General features: G+C 43.8%; 1 protein-coding gene across 15 annotated transcripts in view; it reads left to right on the top strand.

The window, feature by feature from the left end:
* The window catches only part of C6H6orf89 (chromosome 6 C6orf89 homolog), a 40,743-nt gene extending 23,404 nt beyond the window's left edge, over window positions 1-17,339 (top strand). For 13 of the 15 annotated variants that reach the window (XM_076858799.2, XM_076858797.1, XM_076858806.1 and 10 more), the window contains 5 exons: window positions 3,752-3,906; window positions 4,112-4,251; window positions 5,404-5,533; window positions 9,516-9,639; window positions 12,214-13,374. In XM_076858799.2, coding sequence (XP_076714914.1) covers window positions 3,752-3,906; window positions 4,112-4,251; window positions 5,404-5,533; window positions 9,516-9,639; window positions 12,214-12,308 — 644 coding nt within the window. In that variant the 3' untranslated portion in view covers window positions 12,309-13,374. Of the gene's footprint in view, window positions 1-3,751; window positions 3,907-4,111; window positions 4,252-5,403; window positions 5,534-9,515; window positions 9,640-12,213; window positions 13,375-13,496 lie in introns of those variants that run through there. The other 2 variants (XR_013091639.1, XR_013091638.1) reach the window with 2 other exon arrangements.
* Window positions 17,340-17,709: the final 370 nt, after the last annotated feature.

Raw genomic sequence — 17,709 nt, 5'->3', positions numbered from 1 at the left:
TGTGCCTGAGGACTCCCATCGATTTTAACCAGTGTCCATACTTGGGAAGTCCTTATGTTGTCTAGGATGGTTGGGCAGGCTGGATTACTGACTCTTGCTATTCCACACATGCACTTTATAGGTGAACTTTAGAACCCCATTGTGACAGCCTCATCCCACCCCTGCCTTTACTAGTAAGAAACCTGATGTGATTCTGTCCAAGTTATATTAAATTTGTATGTATGGTTTTGGAAGACTTGACATCTTGTGTGTGTTACTGAGGATAGAACCCAGAGCTTCCCACATGCTAGGCAAACACTCTACCACTGAGCATCCTTAGCCTGAGATTTGACAAAACTATCTAGTCTCCCTACCCAGGACTATAGTACATGGTTTCTTTCTTTGTTTTGAGATCTTATTTTTAAAAATATTTTTATTTGTAGATGGACACGATACCTTTATTTTATTTATTTCTATGTGGTGCCAGGGATTGAACCCAGTGCCTCACACATGCTAGGCAAGAGCTCTACCACTGAGCCACAACCCCTCTATTTTTATTCATTTACTTTTATGTGGTGCTGAGGATCAAACCTCACATATGCTAGGCGAGTGCTCTACCACTGAGCTAGAACCCTAGCCCTTGGGATCTTATTTTTATGTCCTTTAATAAAGTTTTATAGTTTTGGCCTTTTTTTTTTTTTTTTGATGGTGGTGGTGGTACTGGAGATTGAACCTAGGGGTTCCCTACCATTGAGTTACATCCCTTAGTATTTTTTTTAAATTTTGAGACAGGGTCTCATTAAGTTGCAGCTTGCCTTGAACTGGTGATCCTCTTGCTTCTGCCTCCCAAGGACGGAGGTGCCACTCACCCAGCTCCTAATTTTACCTTTCTTGTTACATTTATTTCTAGTTTTTATGAACTGGATCATTTTTCATTTCAGTTTTTAACTAGTTAGAGTAATAAAGCTATTGCTTTTTACATATCAAGGTACTGCATCTTACATTATTTCATCTTATATTATTCCTTTAGCACTAGCATTTATTTACATGTGTTTCTTGGACTTTCAGGGAAAGTCACCCCTAGGTTTTTCTCTTATTTCCCAAGATACTATCCTATTCTTGCTTTCTTTTCCTTTCTTGATTTTCCTTTACTGGATCTTCTTCTTGCATTTGTGTTTCAAGGAGTCTCCACCTGGAAATACCAAGAATATCTAAAGCTCATAATAAAATTAAACAAGTTACACTTAAACCCTTCAGAGCTGCTTGCTGCTAGATGATATAGCACATTTGTACAGTTTAGAGGACGGTTCCCCTTTGTGTTGATGCTTTACTCTCACCTCTTGGGAAGACTATCTTAATTAACTGATTCTGTTGAAATATGACACATCACTGCAGAAAATATCATAACAAGTCTGTGGCTATCCAGGGTCTCGCAGGTTGGTGCTCTTTAGATGAGGAGCCCTGTGGGGTGTCATCCACCATAAACATTCACAGCAGTGCTGCCCCCGTCTATGAATTTGCCTTTCCTTCAAGCCCACTACCTCTGCCATTTAGTCTCGTTGTTTCACTTCTCTTCACAGGATCCCAAAAGGGGAAAGTCAAAATATAACTAAGTCTTCCTCTTCCCAGTCTCTCTTAGGGCGCTCTCATCCCAACTCAGAATAATGTCCCTAGAACAACAGGAAACACCTGCTGAAAAGCCTCATTGATGGATCAAAATGGTGGTTCCTCATTTTGCTCTCAAGAGTCAGATGCGCTTCAAGCCCTGGAAGCCCTATGGCAGCGTTCCCTTGAGCCCCTTGCCCGGCATTCCCTGTGCTTTTCCTGTCACACTCTTAACTTTTAGTTTTTTATCTGTAAGGTCAAAGTAATGAGGCCTCCTCCGCAACCACATGGTACACATCAAACAGTATAGTATGCAGAAATGGCACATGCAGGGCCAGGCTCTTGTTGCATTAGCTTCCTTTTCTTCCCAACTACTTTGGAAACTGAAACATGGTGTGTAATGGTAACATGTTGTTATAATTATTTGTGCTTCATGGTGTGCCCATTATGTGGAGTTCTTGTATTTTGGCAAGAATTCATTATTTTTGACTCCTAATAAGGAACATTTGAAAATATTCCAGAAGGAAAAAAGTATACACTTTGCAATCTTAGTGTATCACAGAAACAGGTGGCACTATAAGTTTATTCCACTGGCCCTGGAGGCCCCTGGCGAGCCCTGTGGGAGGAGAGGCCCCCTTGCACCTGTAGTTGTCTGGTTGATAGATTGACCAGGAGGAGAGCTCTTTGAGGACGCTCAGTGCTATCTGTGAGGGATGTGCTGGTCACAGACCTTCCCTAGTGGGGATTCCCCTGCCCCTCTGCTACTGCCTTAACGAACACCAAGATGAAGTGTTTACTACTGATTACAGGAAATGTTCGGTGAGGGCTGGGGTTGTGATTCAGCAGTGGAGCGTTCACCTAGCACATGAAAGGCCCTAGGCTCAGCACCACATAAAAATAAATAAATAAAATAAAGGTATATAAAAAAAGAAAGAAAATGTTTTGTGAATAAGGGTCAGTTTCTAAATAAGTTTATTAGTTTAAAAAATTCGGTTCACCCCACACGGTAGGGTATACCTGTAATCCCAGCAACTTGGGAGGCTGAGGCAGGAAAATTGCAAGTTCTAGGTTAGCCTAGATAACTTAGTGAGACCCTTTTTCAAAGTAAAATGGTTGAGGCTGTAACTGAGTAGTAAGGTGCCCCTGAGTTCAATCTCTAGTACCTAAGTAAATGAGTTCATTCCAGCCACATTTGGTTGTCTCTTGCTTTTTGTTCTAGGCTCTCTCTGGATTCATTTCTACTAGGTTTTAATCAGAACCATGTTGTGAAACATTTTGGATTCAAATTAGAGTTCAAAACAAACAACTCTGAGAGAATACAGATGAAACTCAGAACAGAAGATAAACAAGAAATAATATAATAGCATTATAAAAAGGATTCTGTCAGAGGGAAGGGACAGGAAGAAGCTGGGGAGGTCATATAGAAACAGCCCCCTCAGAGAAGGAGCCAACCAGGGAAAGGTTTCAGGCAGCCAGTGAGTACTCATATCAAGGTCTGGGTTGGGGTCCTTCCACTTCTGACCAACCTGTGGTCCAGAAACAAGGGTTAGTAGTGGCCCTGCCTCTTGTGAGATAGAGTGGAATAGTTCTTATGGGCAGATGCAATTCACTGTATGCCAAAAGGGCCCCTAGGAAGTGCTGTCTCTTCTCTGCATCCCTTCTGTTTTCTGTGCCCTTTCCTCACTCTTCCTTCCCAGAGTTGTCCTGGCCCCCATTTGTACTTGAGAACCAGAGGTCTAGATGCTCAGAGTGTGCGAGAAGACATGTATCAGGGGCATGAGGCCACCCTTTCCATCTGCCCTCCCCGTGTGCTGTAGACATTTCAGACAAGTGATCATGGGTTAGAAAATGTTGAGAGAGAATGTTTTTGCCAGCTGTTATGTTTAATTTATTGATTTGATTTAGGAAATATATGTACATGTTAAAAGTCATTTTTCATAAAGTGTAAGAAAGTATACAGAGAAAAGTATCCTTCCCATCCCTGTCCCCTGGGCCCTCTACTCGTCCTCAGAGGGTACTTACTTCACATGTCCCTCTTCAGAGGTCTTGTGCTTATCATTGTTTCCTTTGAAAATTATGTTCCTTTCACTTTTGTTCCCGGAGTACTGGATCTACAGCTGTGTTATTCCTGTGTGTAACTCTTTCTCCATATCTCTCCCCCTCTCAGATTTTGACCCCTGGTGGACAAATGACTGTGAGCAGAATGAGTCAGAGCTCGTCCCTCCCAACTGCACTGGCTGTGCTCAGAAATTACCCCTCAAGGTAATACTCCTGGAAGATACCCCCAAGGAGTTCGAGGGAATCCATCCTCTGGTGATCAAGGTAAGAAGACTGAATCTCAGGCTGGGGTTGTGGCTCAGTGGTAGAGCACTTGTCTAGCATGTGTGAGGCGCTGGGTCCAATCCTCAGCACCACATATAAATAAATAAGTAAAATAAAGGTACTGTGTCCCTCTATAACTAACAAAAGTGGAAAAAAAAATCCTGATTCTCCCACTGAGTGATGTTTTGCTTTCTGTCTCACCAAGTCTGGACAGCCCCTGTTGTCTGAGGAGATTCAACATTTTTTATGCCAGTATCCTGAGATGACAGAAGGCTTCACTGAAGGATTTTTCACCAAGTGGTGGCGTTGCTTTCCTGAGCGGTGGTTCCCCTTTCCTTATCCATGGTGAGTATGGAAGGGCACTTAGCTTGTGTGTGGAGAAGAGGTGGGCTAGATGTCCGAACAGTGGGAGCCACTGAGCCCCTGCCACGTGTCAGCACCAAGCACTCACTTGACAGCATACAGCCAAGGGAGGGGAGTTCTCTGATAAACTAACCAAATGGAGCATGGTCAAAAGAAGGGTACCACATGGGGTGCCTAATAGAATCATGATTTATTTCTAAGTATGTGTTAATAGAGACGTGTCTGGAGGATGGGTCCTGAGCACCGGGGCCGAGGAAAGAGCGTGAGGAGCAGGAGGAGAACTGCATTTCCTGGCACTTGCTTGTTCCAGGCAGCGTGTTTTGGTGCTTAGTGTCTGTTGCTCATTAGTGACACTCACAATAGCTCTGGGAAAAAGAAATTATCATTGTCATTTTTCAGATCAGAAGAGTGGCAATCAAAGAGGCTCAATAACTTGCCCAAGCACACTCCATCAGGACTGACACCCATGTTGGTTTCCCTATTCCTTTCTGTGTCCTACAGAAGACACTCCAGGGCTTCCAGTCCTGAAGATAGGCTGGCTGGCCCAGTCGGGTCCATTCCTTGGGTCTAAGGTTGCTCTCTAACAAGAAAACAAAAGCTGGTTTCTATCCTAGAACTGTTTCAAAGGAGAATTAAAATAGCTTTCTCAGAATTCTTCCGGATAATTTCTTAATACATTCTCCTAACTTTAAATTTGCCATCTATTTTTGAGATAGAATGCCCAGTTTAACAAGCTCATCAGGCCTCCCACTCTGCACTGGGAAGAAGGGTCATGCTTTTTTATCCCCTCCTCTCTTCTTCCCTCCCCCACGTGGCCTGCTGTTTTTGTAATCTCTTTACAAGGTAGAATGAATAGATCATTTCTTTTCTTCGTCTATACATTGTTTTAACTGGACTTTCTAGACATACCACCCACTCATAGAAACCATGGCCATAGGGTTTATGCGTGTGTGTACATGTTATAATTCATTTTTTCAGCTTGACTCTTCTTCATGGACCTAGAACTTAAGATATTATACTGTTTTCTTTTCCTCTTTACCTACCACCCAGTTCCCCACCCTTGCTTAGTCCTTTGTTAGTAGATAGGCTGGATGGCCCAGTCTGATGATGTTTTTCTGTTACAAACTTTTACAGGAGAAGACCTCTGAATAGGTCACAAATTTTACGGGAGCTTTTTCCTGTTTTTATCCACCTGCCATTTCCAAAAGATGCCTCCTTAAAAAAGTGCTTCCTTCTTCACCCGGAACCTGTTGTGGGGAGCAAGGTAGGAAATTTTGAGAGGACTTGGATCTAGAACATTCTTCATTTGGGATCTAGATTGGTGTCATAATCAAGGCCTTTCTGATATATTGACTTAGAGGGTGAATTGAGGGAACACCTACATAATCCAAAGGTCTCCCTTCTGCTGCTAGCCAAGAGACCTACAGTGGCCCACCCTGTTATGAAGGCATGTTTCCAGAAAGTTCAGGTATCTTAAAAGCCTGTTTCCTGTCCTTAACATGTAGGGGTAAGCTACTTTTCTATATTGAAGGGAGTAGAATTGTAAATTTTGAAGGGACTTGAATGTGCAGTGAGTCTGACTTCTCTACGCAAAATTATAAAGTAGGCAAGCCATAGATGAATAGTATGTAAATAAATAGTCCAATGCTTCCATTTTGTAAATAAGGAAACTGAGTCCCAGAGAGATTTTAAGTGATCTGTCCAAGGTCATGGAGCAGATTAACAGGAGGATTCCTTCAACCCCCCGCTCCCAGGGTAGCTGGCTTTCCCAGAAATAAATAAGAAAGCCAGGCATCATAGTTTATGCCTATAATCTTAGCTACTCAGGAGGCTGAGGCAGGAGGATGGCAAATTCAAGGCCAGCCTGGACAACTTAGCAAGACCCTGTCTCAAAAATACAATAAAATGAATGGGAAAGTAGCTCAGAGACAGAACATTTGAACATTCCTGGGCTCAACTTCCAGTACCACCAAAATAAAATAAAAACAAATGAGAACATTCAAGCCGGGTGTGGTGGTACACACTTGTAATCCCAGCAGTTCAGGAGGCTGAGACAGGAGGATCGTGAGTTCAAAGCCAACTTCAGCAACAGTGAGGCCCTAAGCAACTCATTCCTGTCTCTAAATAAAATACAAAATAGGGCTGGGAATGTGGCTTAGTGGTTGAGTGCCTCTGAGTTCAACCCCTAGTACCTTCCCCCCCACACAAAAAAAGAACATTTAGGTAGAGAACTGGAAAGGCAAAAGCTTGGGAGCCTGGGGAGGATCTGCTAGAAACTTGGAGAAAGTAGGTGTCCCACTCTGGGTGGAAAGGCCCACTCTGCACCCAGTGTTTCCCACCTTGGTCCCTAGCCAGTAGACTGGGAGAAGGTATTCTGTGTTTGTGTCTATTTACTTTTCTCTGAATTGTTCTTTTATTGAGTTTCATTCCTGAGGAAGATTTTGAGCCTGTATTGATTTGGAAGAATTAAAAGAATGAATTGTATAAAAAAAAAAAAAAATTAGGGATGGAGGTACATCCCAAGGTAAAGCTGTGCTTAACATGCTTGAGGCCCTGGGTTCAAATCCCAACACCACTTAAAAAAAAAACACAAAATTTAAATGTCCCAAACTGTGACTCCCTATCAACTCTGGGTTGTGTCTTCAACCTCCTGATACTCTTGTTTGGCTCCAGATTTGCTGAATTGTGTTGGAAAAATTTAAAAACCTATAAAAATAATCATTTTGTCTAGAAGTAAGAACTTTTGTCTGCCAGCAGTGGGGAGGTGCTGGGCTCTTGCCTCAGACTTTACCGGAGTTTATCCTGCTGTCCTTGACTAGAACTTTGGCCATAGGATGATTTCATCTTCATAATTATGATTTAATTCTGGGCGAGGGCCTTTATCTCAATTTTCCCACTTGAATATTGAAGATAATTTCACCAGCCTGCTTAGCACCAAGGAGCCCAGCCAACCAAGTAACTTGAGTTACTCAAATGACTATCGAAATCATCTTGTTGTGGTTCACAAGGATGTTTTGGGAAGGGGAGTGGCCCTAAAAGGCAAAAGTCCTGAGTCTGGTTTCTTGGAGCATCTGTTTTCCCACCCTGGCCCAAGCTCTCCTTTTTCCCAGCCTTGTTACTCCACCCTTCTCCACATCCCTGTTCCTGGGCTCTGGTAAAATCAAGGTCTGTGCCCAGCATCCCAAAGCAGGCTTAGGATAGAAGAGGGGATCTGGTTCTTAGGAGTCACTAGGGGAAGAGATTAAGTCTAGCTCCACCCACTTCACAGTGCTACCTGGGGCTGGCCTGCATCTCCTCTCTCTCTGTTTCCACTCTAGGTGTGAAAGAACATAACCCCACCCCTCTCAGGCCTATGAAAGAAGACTACACCCATTTGCTTTAGGTCTTTGGGATTTTTTTTTGTAGACTACAGATATCAGGGCTTCTGTATTGTTAGCACCAGTCAACTGCAGGCCAGCTCAAGGTACCAAGCTCCCTCCTGTCACTATACCATTTCACTGAAATGGCTCTAATATGTCTTAGAAACAGAATCATAGCCAGGGTTGGACCCAGAAGATGAGACCCAAACCTAGAGTCCTGGAATGGAAAAGAAAAACCAAACCCAGGGAATCCAACTTGTGCCATCCGTTTTATGTAGGCAGGGGCTCTACTCTGAAGGGCAAGAGCTTCAGTTGGGGAGGCGAGGAAGAGGAAGCTCTAGGGGGTTTTTTGGAGCTAGGGAGAAAAACCAGAGTAAGTCCCACCTCTCCATGTCCCTATTCCCTGCCCACCCACGGGCTTCACAACTCCTTGCCTGGCACACAGCAGGTTGTACTTAGTGCATATTGCTGACAGTAGTTACCTCTGCAGGTGCATATCTTGATTGTCTCTCATTTTCAAAATCAGAGGCCAGGCTTACTGTCATTAGGTTTAATTAGTAACATGGCATATCTGCTTACCTGGGTCTTGCCAGATAATTTGAACTTGCTGCTATGCAATTTTTATCAGAACCCTGATAGTAAGAAATGATAGTCCATAGAAGAGTGCCTAAAGGATATACATACCTGTTTATCTAAAACATCTGGATTAAATCAGATCCTTAGAGGATTGTATACTTAAACCTACCACAGGTGGGCCTCTGACAGAGCCACTTTTTAAAAAAAAAAAAAATATATATATATATATATATATATATATTTTTTTTTAGCTGTAGATGGACACAATATCTTTATTTTTATTTATTTATATGCGGTGCTGAGGATCAAACCCAGTGCCTCACACATGCAAGGCAAGCCCTCTACCACTGAGCTACGTAACCCCAGCCCAGAACCACATTTGTTAAATTGTGGTAAGAAGATAGAGGATGTGATAGCTGAGTGATACAGGGCTTGCCTAGCATGTGCAAGGCTTAGGTTTGATCCCCAACTCCTATCTATATTTACATCTTTATGGATATCTGTATATGTGTGTGTGTGTGTGTGTGTGTGTGTATATATTTATATATATATATATGTCAAGAAGATATTTTGCCTTTGACCTACTTTGAAACTGTGGATCAAAATAGTTGCAAATTGTGAAGCTCATTGTTTTAGTCAGCTTTTTCACAAACAATTAGAGTAGGAAAAGTTTATTTGGGGCTCACGGTTTCAGAGGTTTCAGTCCATAAAACAGCCAGTTCCATTCCTCGGGGCTTGAGTGAGGCTTAACATCATGGTGGAAGAGTGTGGCAGAGGAAAGTGCTTCAGACATGGCCTCTGCGAAACAGAGCTCTGCTCGACAAAGGCAAAATATATACCGAAAGGCACAGCCCCAGTGACCCACCTCCTCCAGCCACACCCACCTCCCTTCAGTTACCATTCAGTTAATCCCCATGAAGGGATTAATTCAGTGATTGGGTTGAGGCTCTCATAAGCCAATCATTTCACCTCTAAACCTTGCATTGTCTTACACATGAACTTTTGGAGGACACATGTCTACGTCAGCACTCATTCAGCAACTGCTCTAGGCTGTCATTGAGGGTGTTGCTGAGTAAATCACAGAGTGTCTCTTTAGAAGAACCCATAGAAGAGATTTTATCCTGGTTTCAGTACCAGGATATGCCATGCATAGGAGAAACTGTTTTGTCTTTTGGGCATAATTATGAATTTTTTGTTGGTTCTCTTTTCCTCTTTGCTTAGGCTGCTAGGAAACTCAAGCCATATGTGTGAGGATTTTCATGTACTAATCCTCAGGTTTTGTTTTCTTTCTCTCCCCGCTCTTTCCTCCAGGTGCATAAGGTGCATGACCTATTTACCATTGGCAGTGGTGAGGCCATGTTGCAGCTCATCCCTCCCTTCCAGTGCCGAAGACACTGTCAGTCTGTGGCCATGCCAATAGAGCCAGGGGATATTGGTATGTAGGGTCTCAGGAGGGTAGGATCAACTGAGGAATCTTTAATTTTTAACTTAGAAAAAAGAGTTAAAATATTCTAAGTATCAAATACTGCCTTTCCAAAGTTTTTATTAAGTAGAGTCAAAAATAACATTCTTTTATTAACAGAGTCAATATGTTTTAGAAATAAACTTATGTAGCAAAGAGAAAAGTCTTCTACATACCGTACTTAGAATGCACATGTCAATTGGTCATAGAACCATCCAGTTAGAAGGAATTCTGGAAAATGTTTAGATCAGTCCCTCATTTTACAAATGAGGAGGTTGAGACCCAGAGAGGACGCCCCACTAAAGTCAAGCAGACATCAAGTCTTACATGTCATCTCAGGTGCAGGCAAACTCCAGGGAGGGACAATTCAAGATGCCAGGAAACTATATACCTATTTTGCAAATAAAACAATGCAAAGCAGTATACAAGGGTCACACACGGAAATGTTACCTCCTGTGTGGGTTCCACAGCCAAGTCACAGCCTCACACCAGTGACTCACTCTTGACTCTGGCTTCATGTTTTCCCAGATGAGACTTATCCTGTGCCTTATATTCTAAAAATCTATTCCAAAGAAACAGGTTTGCATCAACTACTGTCAGTAGCAATTAGTGTGAGAGCAGTCTTGTTGGCAGAAGCAACTAAATCAGCAAGTGTTATCATTGACCTCTTTGTTTTTCCTGCCTCACAAAACCTGGGTGAGGCCAATAGTCCCAGACAGAGCCCAGACTAGTTTTCCAGTTGATTTCATTTTATTCATTCAGAAGACCTCAAATTCCTACAAACATCTCACCTCATTTGTGGGGAGCAAACTATACCAAGCTTTACTCCAAGTTACATAACCTTTATTTTAGTTTAGACATGGAAAATAACTAAAATGTACAAATTAAGCATCAACTAATAATGGAGCACAGCTGGCCTGGCGCTTGGGAAATGCTTACAAAAAAGAGGATTCCTGAATGAAAATTGTTCTGAACCTATTTCCTATACTACAGTGACCCTTACACTAAGGGTGATTATTGCAGAAATCTGTGTATTGTGTTTGGAGTTTGTGTTTGTGCTTGAATAAGTGTCTTATGTTCTACAAATGCCTAGAAGTTGAGACAACTATAGAAACCCCTTAGTTATCCACATTCCAGATTTTCAACTCCCACAAGCATCCAGAGTGCCAGTTATAGAATTAATTTTCAAGGGGGGAATAAGGTATCTAGCAATAATCAAAGAGACTTTGAGCATCAAATGCTGCTGGTGCAGATAGACCAGAATAGCCTAAAACCAGAACAGTTCACCTTCCAAGTTGTGATAGGCCAGTTTGTGAACCAGAAGGAAAAGAACTTTGTGGTTGACTGTGTCTCTAAAAGGTCATCCACATGACTGGGACATGGAAAAGGCACAGGAGACTGAGGAGAAAAACAAGCTTGGGAGAAGAAGGAAGGGAACAAGGTAGGGAGGACAATGAGTATCTGAGGTATGGCAAGAATAGAAGCAATGGCTACAGCTGCCACCATTCAAAATAAGAAAGTTCTTTGATTTTTGACAAAATATTGTCCTATGGAGATGGGGGGAATTAGGTCACCAGTCACCAGAAAACCTTGACTTTGAGGCATTTTCCAGGATGACACACAGATCAGGCACAGCATTTGAAGTCATGTATAGTACAGCTCATTATGATCTTTACTGAGTCATCAAGTGTAGATTAAATTCTATTCAGTTTTCTTAAAGATGAGTAGGAACCATACTGTAGAAAATTCTTCATCAATAAGGTTTTTTGCTTATTTCTTAATGTTATTGTATTATGGTAAAAAGAATTAACATGAGATCTACCCTCTTAAATTTTTAATTGTAAAAGACCGTCATCTTGATCATAGACACAGTGATGTTGGCATCATCAGATTTTCGAAGTGTCAAAGGTCTTAAGTTTACCTTCCTCGCCCACTCAAACAACATGGGTTCATGTGTCTTTGGATTGCTCCTGACTCCAGCAATGGGAATGGCAGCTCCTAGGGAAGGCCCTTGGCAAATAGGGTTTTTGAGTCAGTAGAGTCCACATGCAGGGTACATCAGTGTACCAAAGACTGAAAAGCCTTGGAGGAATCTGCTGTTCCTCAAACTTACTTGACTGTGGAACCTAGTTTCTTTGGAGTGTCTTATAAGACATTACTGTTTGCAGAATGCAATTAGGGAAATGCTGATTTAGGGTAATCTGGACATGCTGTGATGCAATCATGTCATAGATGGCCTGAGAAAAACTGAATAGTAGGTCCTGCCCCCTCTCAGACCCATCCTATCTTGCTAAGAAAGCTTGAGCTCAATCTGAGGCTGAGAATTGATTGCCCAGGGGAGGGCGGGGAAAGAAAGCATTTTGGTTCAAAATAGCACCTGTTGGATGTCAGGTTACAGCAAAGAGCGAACAATACTTACACTAGGAAGAGTTAAAGATCTTCAGTGTAAGATCCCCGTGGACTCTGCAGATGGCCCACCTGGCTCTGCCTGCAGGTGCACTGGTCTGCTGATATTCACGTGCTTTCTTGTTGCTGTTTCCCTTCAAGGCTATGCTGGTGCCACCCACTGGAAGGTCAACATTATAGCCAGAGGGGTGCAGCCTTTGGTCGTCTGTGATGGAACCACTCTTTCAGAACTATAGGAAACAGAACTATACACAGGAACAGCTCTAAGAGCTGAAAGTTGGGGGAATAAAAACAAAAACGATGAAACCACTTTCCAGGGGCTGGTTACTTAGTTCCCTGCCCTTTGCATGCACATGCTAGTCACTGCTGTGCTGGAGACCAAGGCCAGGGCCTGACCTTCTGGATTCACCCAGATGGCTTAGGAAGGACTCCAGCCTGGCTTCTTGGCCTGGACTTTGCCAGCACCCATCTGTGAGAGACTGGCTCTTCCAGGCCTGGAGGCTCCCTCACAGGCAGGAAGTAGGGTGCTGCCTCCCTCCATTTGTGTGGACACGGTCCCCTATGCTGGCTCCGGGCAATGGAGAGGGCAGCCAGTGGGTCCTGACGTCAGAGCTATTCTTCACCAGGTGGGCCTGCTCGTCTGCTGACTGCCCGGCTACATTAGCCTGTACATCTTTTGGAAAGCCATGGCTGATTAAAGAAATTGCTGCAGTTTCTCAAGCAAAATGGAATTTAGAACCAATGAAAAAAAGGTCAGATAATACCAAATTACATTTACGAAGAGCATCTCTTTCCCAGTCTGCATGGATCTGGACGTCTCAGAGGTGCCAGGCTGCATTATGATTAAAATTCCAAATGAGTATTCCTAAGGTGATACTTTTCTCCATTTTATCAGGTTGTTATCCTACCCCACCTTGCCCATCTGGATGGTTTCTCAGAAGTTGGCCTCCTAGTCCCCTCCCTTGGCTGGGCCAGAGCCCGTCCTGCTGATGCAGCACTGCCCCTGTTGATTGTTGCTTTTACCAAGTGTCTTCAGAGGGGAATGAGTTAGAGTCGCTGGCCTGGGAGAGGGTGCCTCCCTGGGTTTGATCTTTAGGATCTGACTTTGTACAGAGATGTTTTGCAGATGCGTCAAAGCTGATGTTGTAATGTGGTTGGGGAAGGAACTCCAGACCCAAAGTGTTTGCCAGCTGGGCTGCAACTGATTTTGTGATCCTTGGTCCTAAAATGAGCTCCCTTTGTACTGGGAGACAAGGTGAGATGTTATTTTTTGTAATGCTATAAAGCTGTGTTCTCATTGGATGATTTGCTGTGCTCATTGTTTTCCGACAAGTGCTTTTGGTATGTGTTAATCAAATAGTATAAACAAGGACACTTTTCTTGTTTCCTTTTCCCCCTTATTATTCCTTTATTGACATTGCTAGATCCCTGGCCACTGGTCACGCCTCCTCAATGACAAAAAACAAACCACACTAAATTGCAGAAATCAAGTGGATGCACAGTAGATGTCTGTCACAGAGTTATGGACTTGAGGCAGATGGAGATGGTGGAAAGCAATTGTGCCCCTTTCCTGGATCCTCCTCATCCTTGGAAGACTCCTGCACCTCTACTCCCAGGCCCCCTTTCCTGCACATTCCATGAATACTGAGCCCTTGAATGGCCTCTTTGTCTGTGGTTTTGTAAAGGACAAGCAGAGTTCACAGAGCTTTGGATGGAAACACTGGGAGCCTCCTCCATGGGTTTAAATGAAACCAGGATGAGCTCTATGTACCTGGGGGAATTTTTCCTTAAAAGAATTATCCCCTTGTGTGGGTGAAGACAGGGAAAACAAAACTTTTTGTACATATAAAAGTCAAGGCTGCTAAGCAGTTATGATTTAAGAGATTTTAAATGAGGGATCATCTAGAGGCCAGCTTTGTGCAAGCCCTCTGAGCTTCTGCAGGGTCCCCACCCCTGCTGCACATGGTGCATGATTATATATAAACAGGTTCTCAGAGGCCTCTCAGAATTTTCTTAAATTAGACCCTTTGAGTTAAACAAAAGAGAGCTCCTTAGGAGGGAGCAGAGGGATGGTTTTGATGATTGAGACCTGTGTTGTTCTTATTAATTATCTTGTGTTTTATTACTCATTTTATTTCTGCCTTTCATATCTTAAATATCAATAAAATACACACTTCAGCTCAAATTTTGATAACTAAGAAACCCTTGCACGTGTGGATGTTGGAAGGCATCCCCTGAGCTGTTCTTCAGTACAACAAAGAATGATCATAGCCAAAGACAAGCAGCAGCTTTATGCATGTACCACTTGTTCCACTCATTTTCAGCCAAGACCTTGAATATCGATTTGTGTTAAGTGAGAAATTCTCCAAAGAGGATTTTCTGCTCTTAATTACTGGGTGCATTGAAGTAATTTGCTTTCTTGTCAAGGTAATTCTCATAAGTAGAATCTACTAAGCTGCCAGCCCTACAGGAATGGTGGGGTTGCCAGCCAGCCGCTTCCTAGTTATTCATGGCTTTGTGTAGGATGCCATGCTATTTCCCCACCAGTTAACCCTCAGCCGCTAGACAGAATTAGCAAAAGCCCCTCCGCATGACCCAGTATGGAAAGGAGGCTCCTCAGCATGAGAAAGTGGGGATAGAGGGACAGGGTAAGACCACTTAACCCACGCCCCACCACCCCAATCACAATTAAAAAAAAACTCAGAACTCCAAAAAGAGAGACTTGTTCACAGGTTTGTCAGGTGTTTGCTGGGAGGTGACTCTGCACTGGGTCGGGTTCACTTTCATGTAGGTTCCCAGCACAGAAATGTGGTCCTAGGAATCTCCTCTCTGGGGAGGCAGGCTGCTTTGGTGCCATTTTGAAGCACTTGTGTCCAGATGTCCTGAGCCTTTCACCAGTTAATGAGTGGACTACACACCTATTCTGATTTATGAAAAAAGGCAGAGCCATCCTCCATTTTATCAGGGAAGGGAGGATGTAAAATAGTAACTGTTTATAGAAACAAAAGTCTACCTATTTGGTGAAATACAAAGCAGTCTGAATAAAAGGGGCAGATTTGGGCTTATTTTCTCAGAGAAAGGACTCCTAATACTTGTCCGAGTCCACTCCAGCTTACAGGGTGCCTCTAGATACATAATCTCCTTTCTTCGCTCAGTCCTATAAAATGGATAGTAGATACTTCTTCTACAAGAAATTTGGTTGTTAACTGCCGGTAGGTAGGTAGGTGGGTGCTTCTGCAGCACATTATTTTTCTGCTGCGTCGTAGTGTGGTGCCCAAGAAGATAACTGTGAGTTCCATTGACTCCAGTGTGCCCCATCGGGGTGATCCTGAGGATGAGATTCAGCAAGCAGGAACCCTGGAGGGTTTGTTTAAAAACTCTTTGGGACAGAAATGGAAAAGAAAAGAATCTAACCATGTGATTTTTATAAAAATCCTTGCACTTTTTCCCTTCCCACTTGAAAACTCTTTAAAAAGAGTGAGTTGTAGCTGGAACACAACTATGTCCAGCCATTTTCCTGTCACCACGTGTTTCCAGATGTGTGACCAGAGGAGGGACTCTGCCCAATTCCAGTTGTGGCTCCCCTTGGAGTTACATCACTTGTTTTTCAGTTCTCAGTTTTCTATTCCCTTCTTCTAAAATCCAGCATAGGCCTCAGTGTAGGAGCAGCTATTCTAAGATAGTCTGGATGAGTCTGTTCACTCCTCAGTTGCTCCCACAGTCAGTGTTCAAACCCCAAAGCAAATGTCCACTTCTCAATATCTCCAGCAGGAGGACAGATGATAGAAGGAGAGGGAAAGCCACCTGGTGCAGGGGGGAGGGTGACTTTGTTCATCTTTTTCAGATGTTCAGCAGAAGAGTCATGTAGGCTTTTGAGTTCTTCCAGCAATGGAAGGAACTCCCAAGAACACAGTTCCTCATTACCTTTCAGTGGTGACCTGTCCCTCAACAAAATTGGTTGAAAGAAGAGAGTGTTGGAGATGGACTTTAACATAGTGCTTCAGGCTGAGATTCTCCCCGTGCTTGCACCTGCAGATGTTGCGTGCAGAGACCGTGTGTGTCAGGACCAGGAGGTTAGGAAGGTAAAGGCATGTACAAAGGTGGCCTCGTAGCAAACGAAAAAAGGGTGCACATAGAGCCTTCTCCTCCTCACCACCAGCCTCCAGATATCCAGCAACAACTTCCAAAAAAGCACCTCAGGGAGCCAGACGGGTGCTCTTCCCCAGCTGCACCACATCCAAGCCTGCAGCCCTGGGTGCGGTGCCACTTTAAATGCGGGTGTGCAGGAGAAAGCCTCCAGCCGGCTTGTCTGCTGGCCAGGTCCCTCGGTGTCTGGTTTCTCTGCCCTGCATAATTTAAGCATTAGAGCTAAATACATCTGTCATTCTCCTCTCCCTGGAGACGGTGAAATGTCCAGACTTTTTCAGACTAGTGCGGAGAAGGAATGTTATGTAACTAAGCAGAGGCCTGGAGCTGTGGAGAGGCACCAGGGCGGGCAGGAGACCCTTCCCTCACCACTGAGAGTGTTCGTCACTTAAGCAGCTGTCACCAATCAAGAATGAACCACGGTTCTAGCACCAGTGCAGAGAAGTGGGCCCAGCTGAGTGTTAAGTTCCAAGCAGAAATGGGACACCTGCTTTGTGCCAGGCTCCATTTACCTCATGACAGCCCACAACAGCTGGGTAGGTGGGGGTCATCCTGGGCAGCCATCTTGCCTCACAGCTTAGCTGCAGCTCTGCAGAGCACTTTTGACCCTTTTTAAGAAAAACTCTCACCTGTCTATGAGAATTGGTGACAAGAACTGTCAGACACCTGCCACTGGCAGGTGTCTCATCATAGGCAATGTTCTCCTTCACCCTTCTTTCTGCAGTTCTACTCAGAAAAATGCTGCCTGTATGCTTCTCCTCTCTTCCCCCCACAGGAGAGGAGTGGGCAGGCCAGGACTCAGGCAGGACTCAGTGCCAGCCTCTCCCTGCCAGCCTCGGGGACAGGGGCTGGGAACCAACACAGTTCATCTTCAGGGAACCAGGTTGTGGTGGGTTTGGATGGCCCCAGTGAGCAGAGGTAGACACCTGTCCCAGGTGTGGGTGGTCAAAATGGTGTGAGCTGTTCATGTGTGTCAAGTGCAGAATGTGGACAGTAATTCGATATACTGCGAACTCTTAAAGACCTCATTCACCATGTAAAGAATGTATGTAAATTAAAGTTTTATGTAATGAAAGTTTTTACTTTTTGTAATTAAAAGTATGTATGTTGGTTGGTAAGAACTCTCTTGTTCTTGGTGTCATTCTTTAATTTCCTGTTTTCTCTTGTTTCCTCTTCTCCCATAACTTGGGAGACTTACAACCACATCCTTCCCGTGAGGCAGGTCTGTAGGGCTCTTCTGTGGGCCTCACCAGGGTCACCTGCCTCCATCTGGCTTTGGTCTTCTCTAACATTCTCGCCCACACTGTATTTGGTGATATTCACAGTCTCTTTATTCCCGTTCCAGCCTTTTGCCCCAAATGGCTTCTGATCTGTTAATTCCTGCAAATTCCCAAGGCTCAGGTCTCCTGCAGATACCCTCCCCCATCCATGCACTTTGCCCACAAGTCAAATAAGCCCCCAGGAGCCTTTTTCTTTCTCACTAGCTTCACA

This window comes from Callospermophilus lateralis, chromosome 6, assembly GCF_048772815.1.
Source record: "Callospermophilus lateralis isolate mCalLat2 chromosome 6, mCalLat2.hap1, whole genome shotgun sequence".
NCBI lineage: Eukaryota > Metazoa > Chordata > Mammalia > Rodentia > Sciuridae > Callospermophilus > Callospermophilus lateralis.
Note: the sequence above shows the minus strand (reverse complement) of the source record. Positions and strands in the feature narration are given on the sequence as shown.